This window comes from Urocampus carinirostris, chromosome 2 (assembly GCF_059441175.1).
Source record: "Urocampus carinirostris isolate Australia breed hairy pipefish chromosome 2, RoL_Ucar_1.0, whole genome shotgun sequence".
NCBI lineage: Eukaryota > Metazoa > Chordata > Actinopteri > Syngnathiformes > Syngnathidae > Urocampus > Urocampus carinirostris.
In genome coordinates, this window is record NC_142350.1 from 40,695,756 (window position 1) to 40,717,964 (window position 22,209).

Genomic DNA, 22,209 nt, shown 5'->3' on the forward strand with positions numbered 1-22,209 from the left:
TGTGTGTTTGGGCATTTGGATTGGCCATGGTCCAAAACCTTTCGTGTGTGTGTTTTGCTACTTTTTCCCTTTTTTTAATTTTCTCTGTTTTTGTATGTGTCTGTCACCCCTCTCAAGGGATATGACCAGGGTAGATAGATGGATAAAATAAAATAATACAATTAAAAAGGATGACCTTATGCAATGGATGTGCATTGTTCACATCGAAGCTTATTTCGCAGTGCATCATAAACACAAAATCCTACCACAAAATGATATGCATGATCTTTATATCAAACTTTGTGCAGCATTCACAGACAATAGAGGAAGCAAATTTGAAAACAAAAAGTCTCTTGAAGTGTATGCATAGCAGTTGAATGAACCTTTAAGAACTACGTTACTTTTCTAAAAATGGGTTATTATCCGTATAACCAATGTATGCTTTATTTGCCTAATTGGGAATTAAGTGAAATACTGAAGGTTGCAGCTGGCTAACAGATGCGCTAACACGTTAGCAGGGAACTCGATTAATACCACATCTGGAGCCGTCTGCTTAGTTTGCATAGTATAATTGTCGTGCAAGACTTACACAGAATTGATTGAAAGTGGGTACGCTGTATGCACATGTGTTCAGCGTGTTCAAGACCACACTTAGCCGGAAAACACTTAGCAACTTGGCTATACTCAGAACACTTCAAGTCTCAAGATTTCCACTCCTTGTGTAGTTGGCAGAATATTAAAAGCAAACAGTACAGTAGTCGATCTTAATACCCGTGCCTTGTTTTCATCAGGGTTTCTGAGACATGAATATCGGAACTGAAAACTCGAAAGCTCTTCAGAATGAAGCATCTGTTTTTTTATCTCCAGTCTGGTGAAACACTGAATTCTCCTCCATTCCACCTACCAATTTTCTCAAATACACTTGGCAGTGCAATTTTGTCATTTTTTAGTTATAATCTTTGTGCAGAAATTATTTAATGAATACATTTATAATCATGAGCAAGCATTTCGGCTTCTAGGGTGGAAATCCTCATTCAACGTCCTTTAAGACTGTGGTTTCAAACCCGCTGTCCTGGGGCCAATTTCAGCCTGTGGAAATCCTCATTCAACGTCCTTTAAGACTGTGGTCTCAAACCCGCTGTCCTGGGGCCAATTTCAGCCGGTGGAATGATAGTTAAAAGACCCTGCCTTAATATAAAAGTTTACAGGGACAGTGTGTATTAGGTGCCTCCTACTCGTAAAAAAAAATCACTAAAAGAACAATACATTTAAAAAAATAAGCAAATATACTTAAACTATGATATAAGCTTGCATTTTTAAATACTTGCAGGTCAAGAAATTAGCATTTATTTTACATAATATGAGACTTATGTAGAGGGAGCTGACATCATTATCTGCCATCTTCTACAGATACTCCCAAAAAAAACCTTGCGAAAGGCTGGACAAAAATTAAAAAAAATAGAAGAATGTTATGGGTTGATAGTAGTTTGTATAAATAAGAAAACTGCACGTCTATATCTGCGTATTTTTGCTTATCGTCAAAATCAATATACGTATTTATATATAATATATATATATATATATATATATATATATATATATATATATATATATAAATAAAAGTATTTGAACACCCAGCTATTTTGCTATTTCTCCCTCTTAGAAATCATGGAGGGGGCTGAAATTTTCATCGTAACGTGCATGTCCACTGTGAGAGAGATAAACTAAAAAGTAGAATCAAGAAACCACAGTGCATGATTTTTTTTAAACATTTTATTTGTTTGTAGATGCAAATAAGTATTTGAATACCTGAGAAAAGGAATGTTAATATTTGGTACAGTAGCCTTTGTGTGCTATTACAGAGGTGAAACGTTTCCTGTAGTCTTTCACCAGGTTTGCTCATACTGCATGAGGGATCTTGGCCTCCATACAGATCTTCTCTAGATCAGTCAGGTTACTGGGCTGTCGCTGAGAAACACTTGAGTTTAAGCTTCCTCCAAAGATTTTAATATTGGCTTCAGATCTGGAGACTGGCTGGGCCATGCTAAAACCTTGATATGCTTCTTACAGAGCTACTCCTTGGTTTTCCTGTCTATGAGCTTCGGGTCGTTGTCAAGTCAAGTCATTTTTATTTGTATAGCCCTAAATCACGAAGAGTCTCAAAGGGCTTCACAGATTATTACACTAAATTACACAGACTATTTTTCAGAATATTATTATACATTCCCCTGCTCTGGAGCCGACGAGAAGAGTAGGTTATTCTTATGCTATAGAGTAGAAGTGAGTTTTAAGCTTAGATTTAAACATTTCCACTGAGGTTGCAGACCGGATCTCAGGGGGAAGAGCATTCCACAGCACCGGTGCCCGGATGGAGAACGCTCTCGAACCAGCAGAACACTTCTTTGCTCTTGGGATCACCAGAAGACCGGCACTCTCAGAACGTAGGCTTCGGACCGGGACATAGGGGGAGAGCGTTGAGTTTAAAGCGTCGGTTGTCCGGCGAGGAATGAATGGTCTTCCAACACGACGAATGGGTCTTCCAACGCGACCCATCTTCAATGCTCTGACTGAGGGAAGGAGGTTGTTCCCCAAAATCTCACAATACACGGCCCCAGTCAGCTTTTCTTTAAAGCAGTTCACTCATCCCATCCAATTTGTAGGAAAACACCCCCAAAACATGATGCTACAACCCGCATGCTTCAGAGTAAGGATGGTCTCCCATCTCATCTCATCTCATTAGCCGTACCGCTTATCCTCATTAGGGTCGCGGGGGGGGGCTAGAGCCCATCCCAGCCATCTCCGGGCAGTGAGCAGGGGACACCCTGAACTGGTTGCCAGGCACACGGGGACAGACAACTCACTCGCTCTTTCACACCTAGGGACAATTTGTAACGGACAATTCACCTGAGATGCATGTTTTTGGAATGTGGGAAGGAACCGGAGTGCCTGGAGGAAACCCACGCAAGCACGGGGAGAACATACAAACTCCGCACAGGAAGTCTGGAGCTGGATTTGAACCCACGCAGGAGGTTCCCATGACATGAACTGTGCCGCACAAGCGCTAACCACTGCGCTGCCGTGCTGCCTAGTAAGGATGGTGTTCTTGGAATTGTAGTATTCATTCTTCTTCTTCTAAACACGCTTAGTGGATTTATGACCTAAAAGTTCTATTTTGGTCTCATCTGACCACAAAACTTTCTCCCATGGCTCCTCTTTATCATTCGAATGGTCATATGCAAACTTCAGACAGGCCTTGACATGTGCTGGTTTAAGCAGGGGAAACCTTCGTGCCATGCATGATTTCAAATCATGACGTCTTAGTGTATTACCCACAGAAGCCAAAATGCCTCACCTTTCTTAGAATCATTGAGACCCCACGAGGTGAAATCTTGTATGGGGCTCCACTCTGATTGAGATTGATCTTCATGTTTAGCCTCTTCCATTTTCTAATGATTGCGCAGCTGTATCATACAAATAAATTATTAAAGAATCATGCATTCTGATTTCTGGATTGTTCTTTTCAGTTTATCTCACAGTGGACATGCACCTACAATGAAAAATTTGGACTCCTCCATGATTTCTAAGTGGGAAAGATAGCAAAATAGCCAAAATAGCAGGATGTTCAAATCCTTTTTTTCTTCACCGTGTGTGTGTGTGTGTGTAAATATATAAATATACATATAAAATTACAAATTTCTAATAGTTTTTTTTACCACTAAATAATTAAATCATGTCCCTTTTATTATAATGTTCCCCCCTTTTAGTTCAATGTTATAGAGCAGGGGTCTCCAACGTGGTACCACTTGGCACCAGGGTGTTGCCTGAGCACCGCTGAGGTGCAAACGGACCTGTTCCGGAAATAGCTCACCAGTGCTCGGTCATTGTAATTTTCTCGTAAAATGATTTCTTTTTTTGTGGGCGACTGTCTATTTAACTCTAATTCCAAATACTAACCTGGTCATAACGAAGCAACAAAGTAATAATATAATAATAATAATAATAATAATTTCCTTGTATTGTCATTCTGTGTAACAATGTACACAGAACGAAATGTCGATTGCATCTGACCCGATGCAGCCGCAGCCAAGAGAGGGCGCCGCCGACCACTTTTTAAGTCTTAGGAATGACTCGGCCGGGGCGCGAACCCGAATAATTTCCTTGTATTGTCATTCTGTGTAACAATGTACACAGAACGAAATGTCGATTGCATCTGACCCGATGCAGCCGCAGCCAAGAGAGGGCGCCGCCGACCACTTTTTAAGTCTTAGGAATGACTCGGCCGGGGCGCGAACCCGAACCAAGATGTTATTTTAGAAATGCATATCAATCAGGGTGCCTTTTGCACTAATAAGTAACAAAAAAATTAGCTCTCTGCTTGAAAAAGGGAAGAGACCTCTCTTATACAGTAATGTTTAGAAAGGAGCAAATTGCTTTAAAGACTCGTGATAAAATCAAGATCGTAATTGTGTTTAAATGTAAATTTCGATTATATTTTGAAGAATACAACACATCTAACTCATTAAACGTTTTTTTCAACAATAATATAATAAGGAAATATTCTGCCTTTGGTATCCATCGCAACTCAGGAGACGTGTCCTTTTCAGAAGTGAAAGAGAAAATTCAAACACGGGTAATTTTCCAGCTTTTGTAGGATCCCAAGAGTGGGTCCCCTGCATTTCAATCTATTCTGAAGATTGCATTGTGATATGTCGAATTTTCCAGACATATGTACTGAACGTATGAATAGGTAGCAAAGATACTGGGAAAACAATCTTCTTTTTTTCCCAGATTGCAATTGAGGTATTAAAAATTAAACAAAATTTTGAGTGGGTCACATTCGCATGAAGACTAAGGTGTTTCAGAATAGATAGAATTGCAAACCCTTTTCAATACTTAAAATTGAAAAGAAATGTTCAAACATCACGCACACTTTTATTGATTAACCGACTTTTGTAGATTATATCATTTAACAAAGTATGGCATGAGAGTTTCTTACCCAATGCCAGCAATGCACCTTTTTCCGCGTGTCCAAGTAATAACACAAAAGAGCTTTTAGAGCTGTACACGGTCACTGCTAATGGTCACCTTTATGAAGGATGTGGTGCGATCATAAATTATAAGTGATTAAAGGTAATAATTGTGCACTCGTGTACTTTTTTGTTGCAAGTAGGAATAAGCATGTGTTGTGATTTTAAAAGGTCACTTGCAAAGAGCAAAGCTTAACGCTAGGAGAACAGGAATAATCATCATGTTCTGCTTGATTGGCCAGGTTCATTTGATACCATATACTTACTTTTCCACTGAGTTTTTATGTCGATTTTGCCCTAAAACATGTGATGGTGATCAGAAATACCAGCAAAGAGCTATGTCTCTCTGTAAAAGTGGGCAAATCATTTTTGTTAGGTGCCTCTATGTACAGCACACAGATGATATGTTTATTGTCAAGTATTTCGGGGTCAATAAATAATTTGAATAAATCATCGATTGACAAATTAAAGAGGCAAACTTAATATTTGTATTAAGCTCGTCAAAGAAAGGGACACGGACGCGCAACACGTAGAGCATGTCTTTTGTAACAAAATACAAGTTAAACAAGACTGTATGAACAGAAACAAAAAAAGGACAATGACGGGTGGACAATGATAATATAAAAATTAAATGAGAAAAAAGACCGGCCAACCCAAGCATGATTGACATCTTAGACCTCACCTGCCTTGAATTTCGGGTTGGCCTTGGGCTTAAGGTCTTACCTCTAGTCTCAAAGTGGCAGACACGTCCTTTTCCTGCTTGCGAAAGGCTTGCTCGCTTTGGTGTCAACCGACCTTTCTTAACGATGTTGAGCTTTTCTTGAAAAGTTTGTCTTGAAAAGTAAATCTGAAACCAAATCCTTTTTTTATCCTTCAACCATTGTGGTCTGACAAAAACGCTACTAAATCGATGCAACTATATATTTCCCTCTGTAGCTCAGGTTTAACTGCTGTTGGTGACACAACTTTGATGGACTACCGCCCTCTTGCCCATCCTAGTTTGTCAAATCACTGACATTTCCTTACGCCTTTCAGAAGCGAAATTTCCACCAATTCGGAATCTGATATGACAAACCAACATATTTATAGAACAGTGTGTTACGGTACAGAACCTTCAGGAGTCTTTGTAAAGGCTTCTGAGTAGGTTTCTTACCCTAGCAAAACCTGATGGCTAAATTGCGATCGGTTAAATGCTTAAATATGACTGCACACATCTAAAAGAAAAAGCTGTCAGATAAATTGGAATAATTAAAATGTATTCATGGGCGAAATATTAACATCACATAAATCAGATTTTATGTTTTTTTTTTTTTTTTTTGTAGAGAAGGCTTTACAGGCCCTGAGGACCCACCACTGAAGCCATCAAGGGTAGAATATGACCTTTTCATTGAAACTGAAAATCAACAGCAACATAAGTAAGCTGTTTTCCGGTATCAATTGTTGCTTTTCTCAACAGAGACAATGTAGAAATGTTCAGATGAAGTGTTGCAAAAGTTTTCTTAAAACTACCCAAATGGTGACCGTTTGAATTGGAGCACTATTTTGAATGCAGAACTGCAACTTATTTCATATTAAGTCTTATATCAGGGGTGTCCAAACTTGTCAGAAAGCGGGCCAAATTTGTTATGCTGAAAATGTGTTGGCACTCATTGAACAGTTTTTAATAAAACGACCCTCTGTGAAAGGTTTTTCGTGCTTAGCAATCAGCGTCACAACCTTGTAGCTTGCCTTTGAAGCATTTTTTATTTGACGCACAGAGTCTCATGAAAAAGGGCTAATGTGCTGTTAAAACAGCGTCCAGTTGCTTCACCTTTTCACAGTGTCCCTTTTCAGTTAACTTTTGTAGTCAACCTGTTTCGTCTGGCAGTGCCTCATCATATTATATTCTTGTCAAACAGCCACAGTCTTTAGGCAAGTTAAGCGTAAGCAGTTGTTTCGGATTTCGGTGAAAAAATACTACAGTTTCCAATTTTCCTGGAAGCAGCATCTCTGACGATCGATTTTCCTCCTTTTATTTACAGTCGCTATGTCGGCAATGGGTTGGGTTCAAATTCTCACCGAAAACCACAGCCAAGGTGGTCAAAGGGCTACTGTCATCATCATGTGAAATGGTGACTTTTTATTTTATTTTATTTTTATTTTTTTACAATTTATTTTATACTGCAGTCAACATTACTGGCAGGCCACGCCACATATTATTAAGTTTATGACAGAGGCCACAGGCCAGTAAAAATTACGTCACGGTCCGTGACTGGTCCCCGGTCCGGACTTTGGACATGGCCACCTCAAATATTAAGTGACTTCTGCTTGACGTTTAAGTGACAAAGCAAAAAGTATTATTTTTGTCTATAAGAGGAAGTCAAGCTGATGTGATCGATGATCATCCCGTTCTGCTCTTTCCAAGGTAACTGACTTTCCGAACCTGTTCTTGTTTTCCGAAGGCCTTATCACCTGAGATCCAAGATGAGGGAGGACCAGTTGCAACCACTGCTGCAGAGGAATCGGAAACACAAGATGAAGTCTTTGGTAATCAACAAAATTGCAAAAGTGCGATTGAAATATCAGCAAATTTGGGGATGGCATTAATGCTATAAAGTGACAAACAAAACCATTCGATGAGTTAAGGAAAAAATGTCGTATGAAGCATGATTTTTCTGAAAGATATTTAGGTTTATCAACTATGGAACGGAAGATCCAGTTCAGGGGATCAGTATTTGGTGTGATCACGGGCAAACAAACGCGTTTGGGATCGTTTTTATTAGGAAAAAAATCCAATCCGATCAGTAAACCCTAATATACAAAGTCACATTGCCATTATTACACTGACGAGATTGCTGCCATATTGCAATTTATTCTTTGTTTAGTTCGGTGGCCGATGCTGGGAATTTCAATATCGGCCCATTCCAAGTAAACACATAGTAGTATCGATCTGGTACCAATACTTTTTGCTTGGAAATGTCATAATCATTGAAAAATTACGTTTTTTTACAATTACAATAAGCACAGCACAAAGATTTACCTAAAATGTTTCTTTTTTTATTAAATAGCTACAATTACAACTTAAACCGTTAAAAAAAGGAAATATTTTTATCACAATTGTTTCAAAACAAAACCAAGAAAAAAAAAAGACCAAAAAAATTGGTATTTCTTTTACATACCTATTATTTTCTGGCAGCTGCTGCACTGTGCTCATTTGGCCCTGGTTATCACTTGTATTAGAGAATACAGTGCCATCTAGTGGTCAAATATTACACGATGTACATTTAACAGAATAATAAATAAATATAAATGTCAAAATACCTTCCATTGCACAATATATTGAAAATAAAGTCATTAATGCAAATTAAGTGTCAATTGTCTCTCATTGGTTCTGTTGCCATAGTGACAATGGACTTAGATTTTTGTTGTTGTTTTTGTTCAAAAACAGCAACATGTTTACATATTTGGTTGCAGTTCATTGCTCTGTGCAGGGTGAGATTTTTTTGAATAAATGAATGAATGTATTTAAATTTGTGGTGTTGGCACAGTAGCAGAACACTTTAGCACACAAATTACACGTTTTCTCTTTTGTCGGAAAAAAAAGGCCACACCTGTGTATCCTTGTTTGCCCCTGTCATTTTTTGCTTCTGGTAGGGTTTTCCACATAAATATTGCACTCTCTTCTGCCTGATTGGCAGGATGCAGCAGCAGGTAAGGAGAGGTGCTAAAAGTGTGCCTAGCCCTCGTGTTTCGGAGCCTCATAGGCCTCACTTTCCTCGCACAAACGAAGAAGTAATCGGCACTCTTTCAGACTATCAGAATTAGTCTCCCCAAAACTCAATGAGTTTACAACATATGAAGTTCTTTTTATTTACAAGCTTCAATTGTTCATCACGCATTTAGTTTTAGCTAGTTTATCCAACTTTTAATCCAAATGACTACTGTGAACCCTCGTTTTAATGATTCGACCTCATTACTCTTGGTCAATATTTTTTCTCAACACTTGTAACGCACTCAATGTCACTGATGTAATAATTGCCATTATGCTTATTGCAGTGATTCTAGTTTTGAATGTTGGAGTGTTTGCATTTTCGCGTGCAGTCTTGTTATTGAAATTGTCTCGTGGCAATCCCGCTTCATGGAAAAAGTATATTGCTGTGTGATGTTTTACTGCATTGTATTGGCTGGAAAATACCTATTTGTTTAGAACCTGTTTTAGCAAATTTTCAAGGAACATTGTCTTTTGATTGATTGATCAAACAAAGGATTGAAAGGAAAGAAGAATCGTTTAGAACAGTTTTCCAGGTAAAAGCAGGCGCCTCACACTCGCTGCTTAGGGGCATTTGCGCCCTCCAGGATGATAGTTTTAGGCCCCAGCCTTAATAAGAAATTAAAGGAGATGGAGTGTATAACATTTTAGTATCATTTTCATGCAGCTGAAAACGAGTGCTAAAAATCACAAATAAGAATGAAAATGACAAAGACTCAAAGTGACTATAAAGTACCCTTTTTCTACCATTTTTTGCCCAACCTTTCACCAGGTTTTCGTTCCTTTGGTTCCATTAGCAGCAAGATGGCGGAAAATTATGTTTTCTCCCTTTAGGTGAGGCTAATATTATGTAAAATACATTGGAATTTTACAATATGTTTACGAGTATTGAAAAAAATGCATATCTATATGATAGTTCATGTTTTTTTTGCTAATTTTTTAAAATCAATAATTTTTTTTAATGAATTATTTTTTACTGTTAGAAGGAACCGAATAATACACACTGTCCCTTTAAGTGCAGCAATAGCTGATTATGGATTAATGTATTAATGTTTCATCAAATTTAGTTTAGGATGATTTAATCCGTCTTGTCATAAATTTCTGTTCTGTCGAAAAAAGAAGTGAGTCTCTGGGTCATGTCTTTCAAAAGTTAGTTTTGTTTAAATAAATACAAACCAAATGCTCTCTTCGGCCGCTATAAGGCAATGTTGAGCAGACATGGGGACTTGAGACTTAGTGACTTGGACTCGAGTCGACTCGAGTCGCTGTTTTTATGACTTGTGACTTGACTTGGACTTGGCAATCTAAGACTCGGGACTTGACTTGTGACTTGACTTGCCCAAGAAAAAAATACTTGGGACTTACTTGGGACTTGAAGGTGAAGACTTGAGACTTACTTGAGACTTGCACATGTGTGACTTGGTCCCATGTCTGATGTTGAGTTTGTAAGGCATGTGAAGTTGGTTCAGGTGTAAAACTGCATTCACTCAACTGTTGACTGTTGACACATTCAATGCCAAACATGAAAATCTTTTTTCCCCGTTCTTTGTCAATCAATAAAGTGTCTTTAGAATAGATCCCTTGTCATCCTTGATTATAATATGTGAGGTAGTTTCTAATGTAGGCTAAATGATAAAGCATAATACTATAGTCAAGTCGTTAAGGGACAGGCGCCCATATCAGAAACTCTCCGTAAAATCGGCCATGGATCCAAGTCTGAGCATCAATGTGACTTACTACAATACTGGAAAAACAAAGCTTAAAACTTTAAGTTGATATTCTTTAACTGATTTGGCCTGCCTGAGACATTTTCCGTAGTCCGGGTAAATGATTTTAGAAATCACCACTCATTTACAACGCGTTTAAAAACGAAACTATGACAATTTAAGTTTAATTGGCCGTTGTGTAATATTTTATGACAGTTAAGTTTGTTCAACTCCTTTTTATGCTATTTTAGCGCTGCAGACACTATGGCTTGCCACTTGCTGTTTAGTGTCTGGAGGTGCTTGGATGCTCTACTTCCTGTTTTGTGGCGCTTTACCACCGAAAGACAAACACGAGCATCAGCCGCGTGGCTGTTAAAAGCTCATAATGGCTTCATTACCTCTACCAGCCTGTAGCAGGAATGCTCTCAGCAAATCAGATGCCCCGCATCTTTCTCTCTGTTTCGCTGACCCATGCAACATTATCGTCTTTCCAACATGGCAGGGAAAGCTAAGGGCAGCAGAGTTGAGGAAAAAAGTAATAGTGCTCTTCCGGTCACTCAATCTAGAGTCTGATGCATTGTAATAAGATAGCTGTTGATCTGTGAATGTGCAGTTATGCAATGTTTGTATTCTGTTTCATTCATTTTATCTTTATAAAATTGTTAAATTTTTCCCTTTGATTTCACAAAGATAAGTTGACAATCAAAATAAGAATTCAATTGAATTTGAACTTCCAAAGAGATCAAGGGAAAGAACCTAACCTCCTATGGGTAATTCCAACCTTTTGTTAAATGCTCATTTTTGTATTGACAATGTTGATTGTTCCTTTTTATTCATGGTGCATTGGAACCATCTGCTAACACTTGCAGTAACGGCAGGTTTGATGTGCGGTGATAAGAACCTGTGTTAACATACACCAACTGATGCAACCTGGGCAGATCATCAGTGATATTACCTGGGGTCACAGAGTGTTTCGGGTTATTCAAACATCATTCACTTTTACCCAGACGACCCAGCTGGGGTTGATCAGGCTTGTGTCTAGGTGGTGCTATCTCAACCATGGTTCTCTTCTCTTAACTACAGCCACCTTGAGGCAACCTCTGCTGCCTCTGTGACCTCCTTAATGGCCCTTCGCTTACTGGCCCCTGTGATTACTAAGAGACTGTAGAGACTGGCCAGCTCGTTCTCACCTTGATATGCTTTCCACCATTTGCTCCGACACTCTTCCACTGGCTTAGAATAGTTTGATTTCAGTTCCCAGTCTTGTACTGGAAGGAAGCACTTCTGACTTAAAAATGGCACCCGAAAATGGCTATTACAAAATCTGATAATTCTTTTTATGTATTCTGAAACATGATTTTCAATATTTGGTAGCAAGAGTTGGTGAAGCGGCAACCGGCAATGACAAAAGCCCAGAAAGACAGCTTGTCATGTCTATGTTGCAATATGGCACTATTCTCCTCACTATGGTTGCTTTGGCGCCATCGGCTAGAAATATAGGGCTCACGTCTGCCTTGCAATCTTGCACAATTCTCCACAGTTGGATTTCCTAGCGCTGTCGTCTTGAAAAAGAGGGCTCACATTTTGCATGACGGAGCGGTTATTCACGTTTTTTTTTCTCGGCGCAATTTTAAATAAATGCTCATTTTTGTACCGTATTTTCCGCACTATAAGGCGCACCTAAAAGCCTTTATTTTTTTCAAAAGCTGACCATGCGCCTTATAATACAGTGCGCCTTATTTATGGATCAACATTAAGTTTTCCAACTAACTTGCAGCCGCCGACTCGATTTTCCCCCGAACGCCAAGTAGTACGCGGTGGATGCTGGGATTTATTTACCGGCGTTTCATTGGCTAACCAATGTGTCAATCATCATTTGAATTGATCTTTATTGGCTAAAGTTATTCGGAGGTCAAGAGGTGGATCCTTTTTATCATTTACAGACTGCCATTGGCTCAAACGGCAAACAAAGCCTGCAATTGGCCGAAAAAGACGTGTCAATCATCATTTGAATCGATCACTATTGGCTAAAGTTATTCGGAGGTCAAGAGGCGGATCCTTTTTATCATTTACAGACTGCCATTGGCTCAAACGGCAAACAAAGCCTGCAATTGGCCGAAAAAGACGTGTCAATCATCAGTTGAATCGATCACTATTGGCTAAAGTTATTCGGAGGTCAAGAGGCGGATCCTTTTTATCATTTACAGACTGCCATTGGCTCAAACGGCAAAAAAAGCCTGCAATTGGCCGAAAAAGACGTGTCAATCATCAGTTGAAACGATCACTATTGGCTAAAGTTATTCGGAGGTCAAGAGGCGGATCCTTTTTATAATTTACAGGCTGCCATTGGCTTAAACAGCGAAACAAAGCCTGCAATTGGCCGAAAATACGTATGCGTATAGCATGTGGCTGACGGCATAGAGAAAGCATTTTTTTCTATTCTGTATTTGTAAATATCGTATTCTCCTGGATTTACTACCCTCACGGATATAAGAGGACATTGCCTGCACATTATTATGAACACAACGACTTCGGTGAGCTACTCCGGCTTTCTATATTATCCCTGTATCTTGTTTCAGACTGAACTCGATGTTTCTGTGATAAGCGGTGCAGATAATGGATGGAATGCAGTGTCTATTTTTAAATTAAACTCAATTCCAAGTGTTTATTGTCATATGCACAGTAAAGTTGCGAGCGAAAAAGAAAATAGATACGAAGGAATGGTTATCATTTATTGAATCCCAAGACTTTAACCTTCCGAATGATGGAACGATGCATTTGAGTGACATCTTACGGACACCGCATCCGCACGTGTTCTCGACACGTATTTGCGTCTTTGCAAGCTTTGGGAATGTTAAGGGGGTAATAAGTTGGACTGAACTATCTGACTGTTTTGTCCACGTTCCCATTGTAGCGCCTTATAATCCGGTGCGTCTTATGTATGTCAAAAATAGGACCAAAAACTATTTTTTCGGGGTGCGCCCTATAACCTGGTGCGCCTTATAGTGCGGAAAATACGGTAATCCCCATTTAACTCTGTGTTCCTCGCTCTTATAAATTGCCACGTAATCTGAAAACCCATGACATAGGAAACTTGGAGGAGAACTGAGAACAGCACATCTGTAAACATCTTTAGATGTGTGCGCACATTGTGCGGTTGGCGGTTTACGTAGTTTGCACCAGGTGTGCGCTGGTTTTCTGAATCCAATTTGAAATATATGGTGGGTGGGTCATATACTGACGTACTAAGCAATAAATGCATCAAACTACTACATCTCAAATGTGTGTGTAGCGGTTTTGTGACGTCTTGCTGTGCATTTTGCTTACACAAGTACTGCGCTTCAGTAATTTGTCTCTATGGCACTGTCAGACACAGTGTGACACGAGCCCCATCACCGCCATTATGAAGCTCCTCCTCCTCTCTCAAAGGATGTCATTGTTCGAGCAAAACATCCGTCACCGAAACAGTGTCCTTTGCTTTGGCACCATTGTTCACATTCGCACTTCCCTCTCGGCTCGCTCTCTCTCACCTCGGATCCTGATGTCTTTTTTGTCAGCTTTGTTGCTCTTGCTCACAAAAGGTTGAGTTTAGCTGATGGAAATTTGCTGCAGAAATAAAACTGTTTTTCTCCCGCATGGGTCTCATTGGTGTCCTCTGACAAAGATGCAATAGTTTTCCTTTTTCCAGATATACACTATTGTAATGTCACGTAGCAACCAGTGTTAGGTGTGTTACTGATAGTAATTAGTTACTTCATTTTACAAAAGTAACTCGGTTAATGTTTTCTTTTTTTCTACAGGCATGGTTTACAGTAATCCCTCGGTTATCGTGGTTAATGGGGACCAAAACCACCCGCGAAAAGTGAAAATCTGCGAAGTAGCGACGCCCCTTTTAAAAATCATTTTATTTTATTATTATTATTTTTCAGACCCAGTTAATGGGGACCAAAACAACCCACGAAAAGTGAAAATCTGCGACGTAGCGGCGCCCCTTCAAAAATGCTTAAATAAAATAAATAAACACATTTATTTTAATTTTTTTTTTTTTTTAAATTTAATTATTATTATTTTCTAGACCCGCGAACGTGGAACCGCGAAGTAGCAAGGTCCCACTGAATTGCTTAACAAATAATACAAAGATTTTCCACAATTTTACCATAAATTCTGTGCTTACCTTTTTCTCTATATATTCCCTGTTGGTTTGTTGTTCTAGCAGTGTTTCCCATATAATTTAATAAGACAGTGGTGGATGGACATTCTAGGGCGGTGCGGGTGCATGCTCCCCCCTTTGTTCAGATTCAGATCTACTTTATTGTCATTCTAGTACACGTGTATACAGAACGAAATGTCGATACATCTTACCCGCACAGTTTCCTTGAATGTACAGATATAAATAAAATGTTGTATTGAGTTGGAGTATTGAAGTACTAATAATATACTAATAATTATGGCTATGTATAGTATTTTACAGTAGTGCAAAGAATGCAAGAGGAGCAGCTAACCAGATGTGCAAAATGGGCAGTCAGGTAAACAAGTCAGGTAAACAGTAACAATAACACTGTAGTACGATAGTGCAGAGGAGAACAGATGTGCAAGGAGTGGCTAGCTATAAAGAACTGCCAGTAGTGCAAAAAAGTCAAACAAAACCAACAGATGTACAGATTAGCAGCAGTACATTGTACATTTTGAATCAAAACAGATATTTTTAGCACAAAATCAAGAAGCTGGATGTATGCTGTTGTAAACAATTGAATCATAAATAAACTAACTATAAAAGTCAATGACACAGCAAACAAGTCACACATACAAAGCATAGTAAAAACGAAACATGAGTTTAATACAAAAAAATCTGCTCTTCATCTAATTTGGTTAGTCAAGTCAAATTTATTTATATAGCCCTTAATCACAAACATGTTTCAAAGGACTGCACAGGATTACAATGACACAATTGCCTGATCTTAAACCAACATGCGGGCAAGAAACAACTCAAAACCTCAGCGTGAGGAAAAAGAAAAACCCTGAGAAGGGACCTCACAAGTGGTATCCCCCTTTCAGGATGACCAGGGTGAATTACATTTAGCATTACAGTACACAAAAATAGTAAACACTAGGTAACATGCTGAAATTTTTTCCGGAAAGTGCATGACAGCAGCGACGCCCCCAGCCTGTAAACTAGCCCAGTAGTTAGAAATAACTAGTGTTTTTCTGATGCCAATGCATACGCTGCCCTACTTACGAACAAGATCGTTCGTAAGTTTAATTTGTCCGTAAGTTGCTTCAGTGCTATATTTTGTATGTTTAAGGTTTATATAAGTATGTTTAAGGCTTGTATGAGTAACCTGTATTGTTTTGTACTAAAAAATGAACATTTCATAAAAAAATGTGCTCTCTAAAGAGAAATAAAGTGGAGTTTAACTTAACTTCAAGAGTTATTAGGCTTCTTCCTCTTCTGTGTTAAAAATTGGCCGAAAAAAGCAATCCAAACATTTTCTCAACAACATCAAGCTTCCATATTCTACTTTCATTTCAAATGAGAGGCTTGCCTCTTCTTTACACTTTCCACCAACCATATTGAATGGATGCACGAGATAATAATCAATAAAAATGTCAAAGTTCTTAGCGCGCCATAGATTCAGTACTGTATGCTTACACACGAACTAGGAAGAGGAAGCAGATTTCTTCTTTGGGGTGGATGCTGGGTGACCTCTCACAGCATCACACGCCGGTAGCGGGGGAAAGAAGCACTACAGTAATGTCCTGTAATCGGAAAAAGGTGCACACGATGCAAAATCTAACTTATAGCAATGTCCGGATATTTTTCGACATCCCGAAAAAAATGTTTGTATCTAACGTTTTTCATAACTCAAATGGTCTTAAGTAGGGAAGCGTCTTGATAAGTTTTAATTAAATGTATTATGCACATTGTGATTTGTTAAATCAGAGAATAAATATCAGTAGTGCTGCTTTGTGATTCCTGTTATGACAGGAAGCCTGTTCCTCGTCAATGGTTCACAGGAGGTTTTTGTAATGCGCAACCTATGAGCTGCAGTCAAGGCCCTTGTTTTCCTGCTCTATTTTCTAATTTTCAGAATTGCTTGCAATGGTAGCGGAAAACGGCGGCAGAGTAAGGAGGCGCTGGGTAGGCTTTCTGCGTGGAATGCTCGGCTTTAAACCAAGAGTTGAAAAAATGTTGAACTTGGGTAAAATACAAGGCTGATGTCAAGTTTTACCCAGCCGTCTAATAACAGTGCAGGCCAGGCGGGACAAACTCTGCAACAACCAAATGTCATCTTTACAAGGGTTTACCATCATTTATCCATCCATCATCCATCCATTATCTGCAGAGCTTATCCTCAGTAGGGTCGCGGGGGTGCTGGAGCCCATGCCAGCCAACTCCAGGCAGTGGGCAGGGGACACCCTAAACTGGTTACCAGCCAGTCGCAGGGCACACAGGGACAGACAATTCGCTGGCCCATTCACACCTTGAGACAATTTAGACCGGCCAATTAACCTGACATGCATGTTTTTGGAATGTGGGAGGACACTGGAGTGCCTGGAGGAAACCCACGCAAGCACGGGGAAAACATGCAAACTCCGCACAGGAAGGTTGGTAGCTGGATTTGAACCCATGACCCCAGAACTGCTGTACACGCGCTAACCACCGCGCCGCCGTGCTGCCGCAATCATTTATATTATATGAAATCTAAAAGTTATTTAGATTATTATCACATTTATATGTATTTAAAAATATCATATTTTTTAATAAAACAATTTATGAGACTCTGGCGTTACCAGTTAAACCCGGGTGGCCTGCCAGCATCTTCCTATGTTTTTGAAATGCTGTCGTATATAAGCCACACCTCCTTCTCCACACAGTGTCTACCATTCGCGACTGGTGACACACAACCACATATGCACACATAAACTTGACCCCCTGATTTTAGTATTTTATTTCAAAATTGTTAATTTGGCCTAATGTGTGTATACACGGTATGGTAAATATTTTCATGGGAAGAAATGAATCATTCTTGAACTCGTGAGACATTGTCACCATAAATGTTCAAGTGTACTTTGTAGATAAATATAGAATATAAACAGCAAAGGTTGCTGGCGGACCAAGGGTTGTATGTTACAACGTGAGGGATGCAGGAGTAGCTAGCAATCAACGTACCATATTTTCACGACTATAAGGCGCTCTTAAAAGCCTTTATCTTTTTCAAATGCTGACCATGCGCCTTATAATACAGTGCGCCATATATATGGATCAATATTGAGTTGCAAGTTCTCACAACTAAGGCAAGCAGCCGCCGACTAGATTATCCCCCATCGGTGCAGTAGTCCAAGGTGTACAGCTGTAGAGAGAAGAGAGAAAAGACAGAGAAACGAAGAGAGGAAACTGAGAGAGAGAGGGGGGGGGGGCGCACCTGGCTTTGGCAACATAAAGTGGACATATTTCAACCTGCAGCTCGTTTTTCTCTTGCGTGAATGGTAATTCATGATCTGCATTCATGAGTGTGTAATAAATCAGTAACGTACCATGTAGTATCGACAGTTGACATACTAAAATGTATTCATAAAGGGTTACAGTACTTGTTCCTGAGAAAAGTAAATGCGTCCCTTTGTAACGCGTTAGTCCAAACAATGGTAGTAACACGCCATATTTGTCTGCTCATTGTGGCAGCCAGCCATGTTTTGATTGCATCTGTGTGTCCTTGTGACCTATTGAACTGGTCATCTGCAGTTTACCAGCTGCCAGGACAATTATACCCAGTGGGTTAGTTTTTAGGTAATGATGATGTAATTGAGAAAATACTTTTGCTGACCCTTGCAGCTACATTGCACTGATTTAACACCCCCTTTGGCGGAATCATTAAAATATGGAGTGGAGTTGCTTTAATGAAATCTTTTATCAAGCAAGATGCTCTGTCATAGCAACTCTCCACTCTAATGAGTTTTCTGCTAGAGTACCAACCAGCCGCACTAGATGTTTCACATGAATAAAAGATCTGCAGTCCTATTTTTCTGTCATGATACAAATACCTGAATTTTTCATGTTAAAGAGTAAATATTCACATCACTGAAGTTATTAGTTGTATCTTCACCAGGTATTCTGCTCTTGATTATTTCTGGTTATCTTAGCAGATAGCAAACATGGTATAATACTTGATTCTAAAAATTAAAAAAGAGTTTATTTTGTCTTTTTAGTGAAGGATCAAATGTAATTTGTAGAACTGTGAACATAAACACAAACATTTTACACTTATTTTATATCTACATACAACATATTTATGTTGCCTCTTAAGTCGCTACATAAACGAAGAAAATATAAAGTCTATTGTGACCTGTTTAACATCCAAAATTAAAAATCACTGCCAGAAATTATGTTACAACAATAAACACATTTCATACTGAAGCAGTCTTAAACTGAAACTGCACAAACAATGTGTTAAAGTATTCAAATGCCTGTCTGATTCAATAAACTTACAGGTTTATATCTTACTAGTCTTCATTGTTAAAATGATCGCTCCTGCTGTCTAAAACATGCCCTAAGCTTATACGGCAAGACTGAAGGGTCAAGAATAGAATATTTAACATTTGAAAACCCAATTTCCACCACTAGCTGTTGGGCCATAATACCAGGAATTTACCGCTTTTAGGGTTACAATCACAAAAAAATAAAATATACATTTATACTGCAAGTCATAGGCTTCGGTGGAATCAATCATTTTTTATGTATTACTTGGACTACTACATGTTTCTGCCAAGTGTTAATTTTATGAAAGTCATTAATTTTTGGTCTATTCCATTTTTAGTCTATAAATTATTCCTCTTCAGATATATTTAATTATCTGTATTGGAGCAATTACATGTATTATTAACCATCGGCAGTGTTTAGCGTGTTACATCCTTTGTTTGCAGTTACTAGTAAGGCTGCACAATTAACTGAAATCTAATCGATATTGCGATGTGACCTAGTACGATTTTGTAATCACAAGACACTGACTACAAGGATTCATAGTTCCATGTTTTTTTCCACCTTTGTTATTTGAGTGATTGCATTTTTGGCCAACCAGTATTATCACAATTTTGGTTTCAATGGCACTGGCCAAACAGAGGCAAGTTTTAATGCTACTACCGAATAAAGGCGAGGCAAAGTTTGCAAGTAGTGTGTGCATGACCGGGATAGGCTGGTTTTATGCTGTCAGTTAAACAGCTGGGGTGGGCGCGGTTACATCTGGCCACCCAAACAAACAACTGCGATACGCAGAGAGAAGCCTTGGCAGCTCGCTACGTTGAAAAATAATTCAGAAATTACATCCGACTCTAAAGAAAGTCAGAAAAGCGCAAAGAAATGGTGATCACCTGCGGCGGCTTGAGGTGGCGTCAGGAGAGAAAGCAATAGCAAGGCTGCAGGTCTGGCCTAGGGCTAAATCTAGGCTACCAACTCTCAAAAGCTAGAATATGATATGGTGAAATTGTGAATGTTTAATTGCTGTTAAAAGTGTCAATAAAATTGTTCAAACCAAAAAAAAAAAAAAAAAACCCCTATTGAACCTGGCTAGTCAGCAATGCCAGATCTATTACCCATGAAACTGATGACCTGGGTAACTCGGAGACCTGGCTGATGTTGCGGTTACCCGATGCTGGCGTGCAGCTAGCCAGCCGCTCACTAAATTAATTTCTTACTCTGACAGAAGAAGCCCTCCAATTTTATTATAATTAAGTGTAGAGAGATTAAAAACCATGTATTACTCTGCAATTCTGTTTTTGTTTGTAGATCTATAGTTTTTATTTTGTTCAGTATACCCTCAGTCAGTAATAACGCCAGTTTGCATGTCACTTTGATAATGTTCTCACATTTAAAAAAAAATAGCACAATAAATGCATTGAAATTGCAATACAGGTTTGAAAAATCAATTAGGTTTTTTTTCCAAAATCGCGTTGCCCTAGTTGCAAGTTATTCCATTTAAAAAGTAATTCAGTTACCCCTTTAGAGTACTGACACTGGAAAGTAGTGCAATACTCTGATAGTAACTATCTGTTTACAATATATATACTCGCCTATAAGCTGACCTCCTAAAACTGTACACCAACCAATTAAAGCAGTAAAGCCTTTTTATTTAATGGCTTTGCAATCTTGAGAGTGTACAAAGACGAGACACTCCATTTCCATTTTATATCTGGGCTTCAAAACACTTGAAGATCCCCTCCATTTCTGGGTACTGTTCATGTTTATATCTCCCGTTTGCATGTTTTGTCTTATTTCCCATTTTCAGTGAGGTATAATTTTTCCATCGTCTGACATTTTCATCTACACCAAACATTCTTGCTGCATTCAGGTTGCTTGTTTTTCAGCTTCCTTTTTCTCCTTAGCAGTTAGCAGTATAGGACAGACTTCTTTTTTCAGGCATGGTGTATTACTTGTACTCTGTGCTTGAGGCAGCGCCGCCACTACTGTATTTAGTTGTACTTCGTGGGTATATATATATATATATATATATATATATGTATGCCCACCCTTCAGAGAATGTTGCTAGCAGATCGTGGTTTGTATGTGAAGACCTGAGTGATGCAGGAGTATTCGGGAGTCAGAAGACACTGCAATTCATGATCTGCATGAAATAAGTAGCAAAAATAATGTGGGAATGCACCATGTAGTAACGACTGTAGTACCAAAAAAAACTGAAGGATTCACTGGACGCAATATAAGCACGGGCACAGTTTCTGAGCTCTCCGATATTCTTCCAGGAGCAGTTGCGTCCTTTCCTTCCTACATAGGCTCCATCGAACCACTCCTAAATGAATTCAACGCTACCCTGGCCAATGCCCTGGATTCAGTAGCGCCCATCCGGCATAAATCACGACCTAAAAGACGCACACCTTGGTTTAATGATGAAACTAGATCCCTTAAACGAGAATGCAGGAAATCTGAAAGAAAATGGCGCGCTACCAAGCTTGAAGTTTTCCATCAAATCTGGTGTGATAGTTTGTTGAAGTATAAAGCGGCCCTGGCCTCTGCAAAATCAGCCTACCTTTCGAAGGTGATTGCGTCACAAAAGAACAATCCCAAGGTCCTTTTTGACACTGTAGCATCGCTCACTAGGCAACAGACTATCCCAGATAGCTCCACTCATTCTGCCCACGACATAATGGTCTTCTTTACTAAGAAGATCCAAAGCATACAGGATGAAATTGCTAAAGACAGTATTAATTCAACACATACTAAAGCACTCAAATCTATAGATGCACGACATGGTGGCTGTCCAGGGATTTTGTCCCGTTTTAGTGAACTGTCACTCGATAATCTTAAACAGATGGTGAATACGGCCAAACCGACGACTTGCCAGTTCGACCCGCTTCCAGGTTCACTTATTAAAGGTCTCTTTGGCGTTCTTGCACCTTCAGTTCTAAATATTTTAAACATATCACTCTCCTCAGGTGTAGTTCCAGCTGCTTTTAAGTCCGCCGTCATTAAACCCACACTGAAACGACCCAACCTTGATCCAGAAAACTTGTGTAATTATAGACCTGTGTCAAATCTACCGTTTCTTTCTAAAATACTTGAAAAAGTTGTGGCACAGCAGCTGAATGATTTCATGTCCGAGAACAATCTCTTTGAATCAATGCAATCAGGATTCAGGGCTAACCACTCTACTTAGACAGCTCTGATTAAGGTAACCAATGATCTTCTACGGGCAATGGACTCGGGCGCATCATCACTTTTGCTGCTGCTGGACCTTAGTGCTGC

At 39.2% G+C, this 22,209-nt stretch overlaps 1 protein-coding gene across 6 annotated transcripts in view; it reads left to right on the forward strand.

The window, feature by feature from the left end:
- Nucleotides 1-22,209, forward strand: part of LOC148371896 (myelin basic protein-like) — a 54,157-nt gene that overhangs the window by 21,032 nt on the left and 10,916 nt on the right. For 2 of the 6 annotated variants that reach the window (XM_088326503.1, XM_088326502.1), the window contains exons 3-4: nucleotides 7,028-7,117; nucleotides 7,448-7,553. In XM_088326503.1, coding sequence (XP_088182629.1) covers nucleotides 7,028-7,117; nucleotides 7,448-7,553 — 196 coding nt within the window. The remainder of the gene's footprint in view (nucleotides 1-7,027; nucleotides 7,118-7,447; nucleotides 7,554-22,209) is intronic. The other 4 variants (XM_088326507.1, XM_088326505.1, XM_088326504.1 and 1 more) reach the window with 3 other exon arrangements.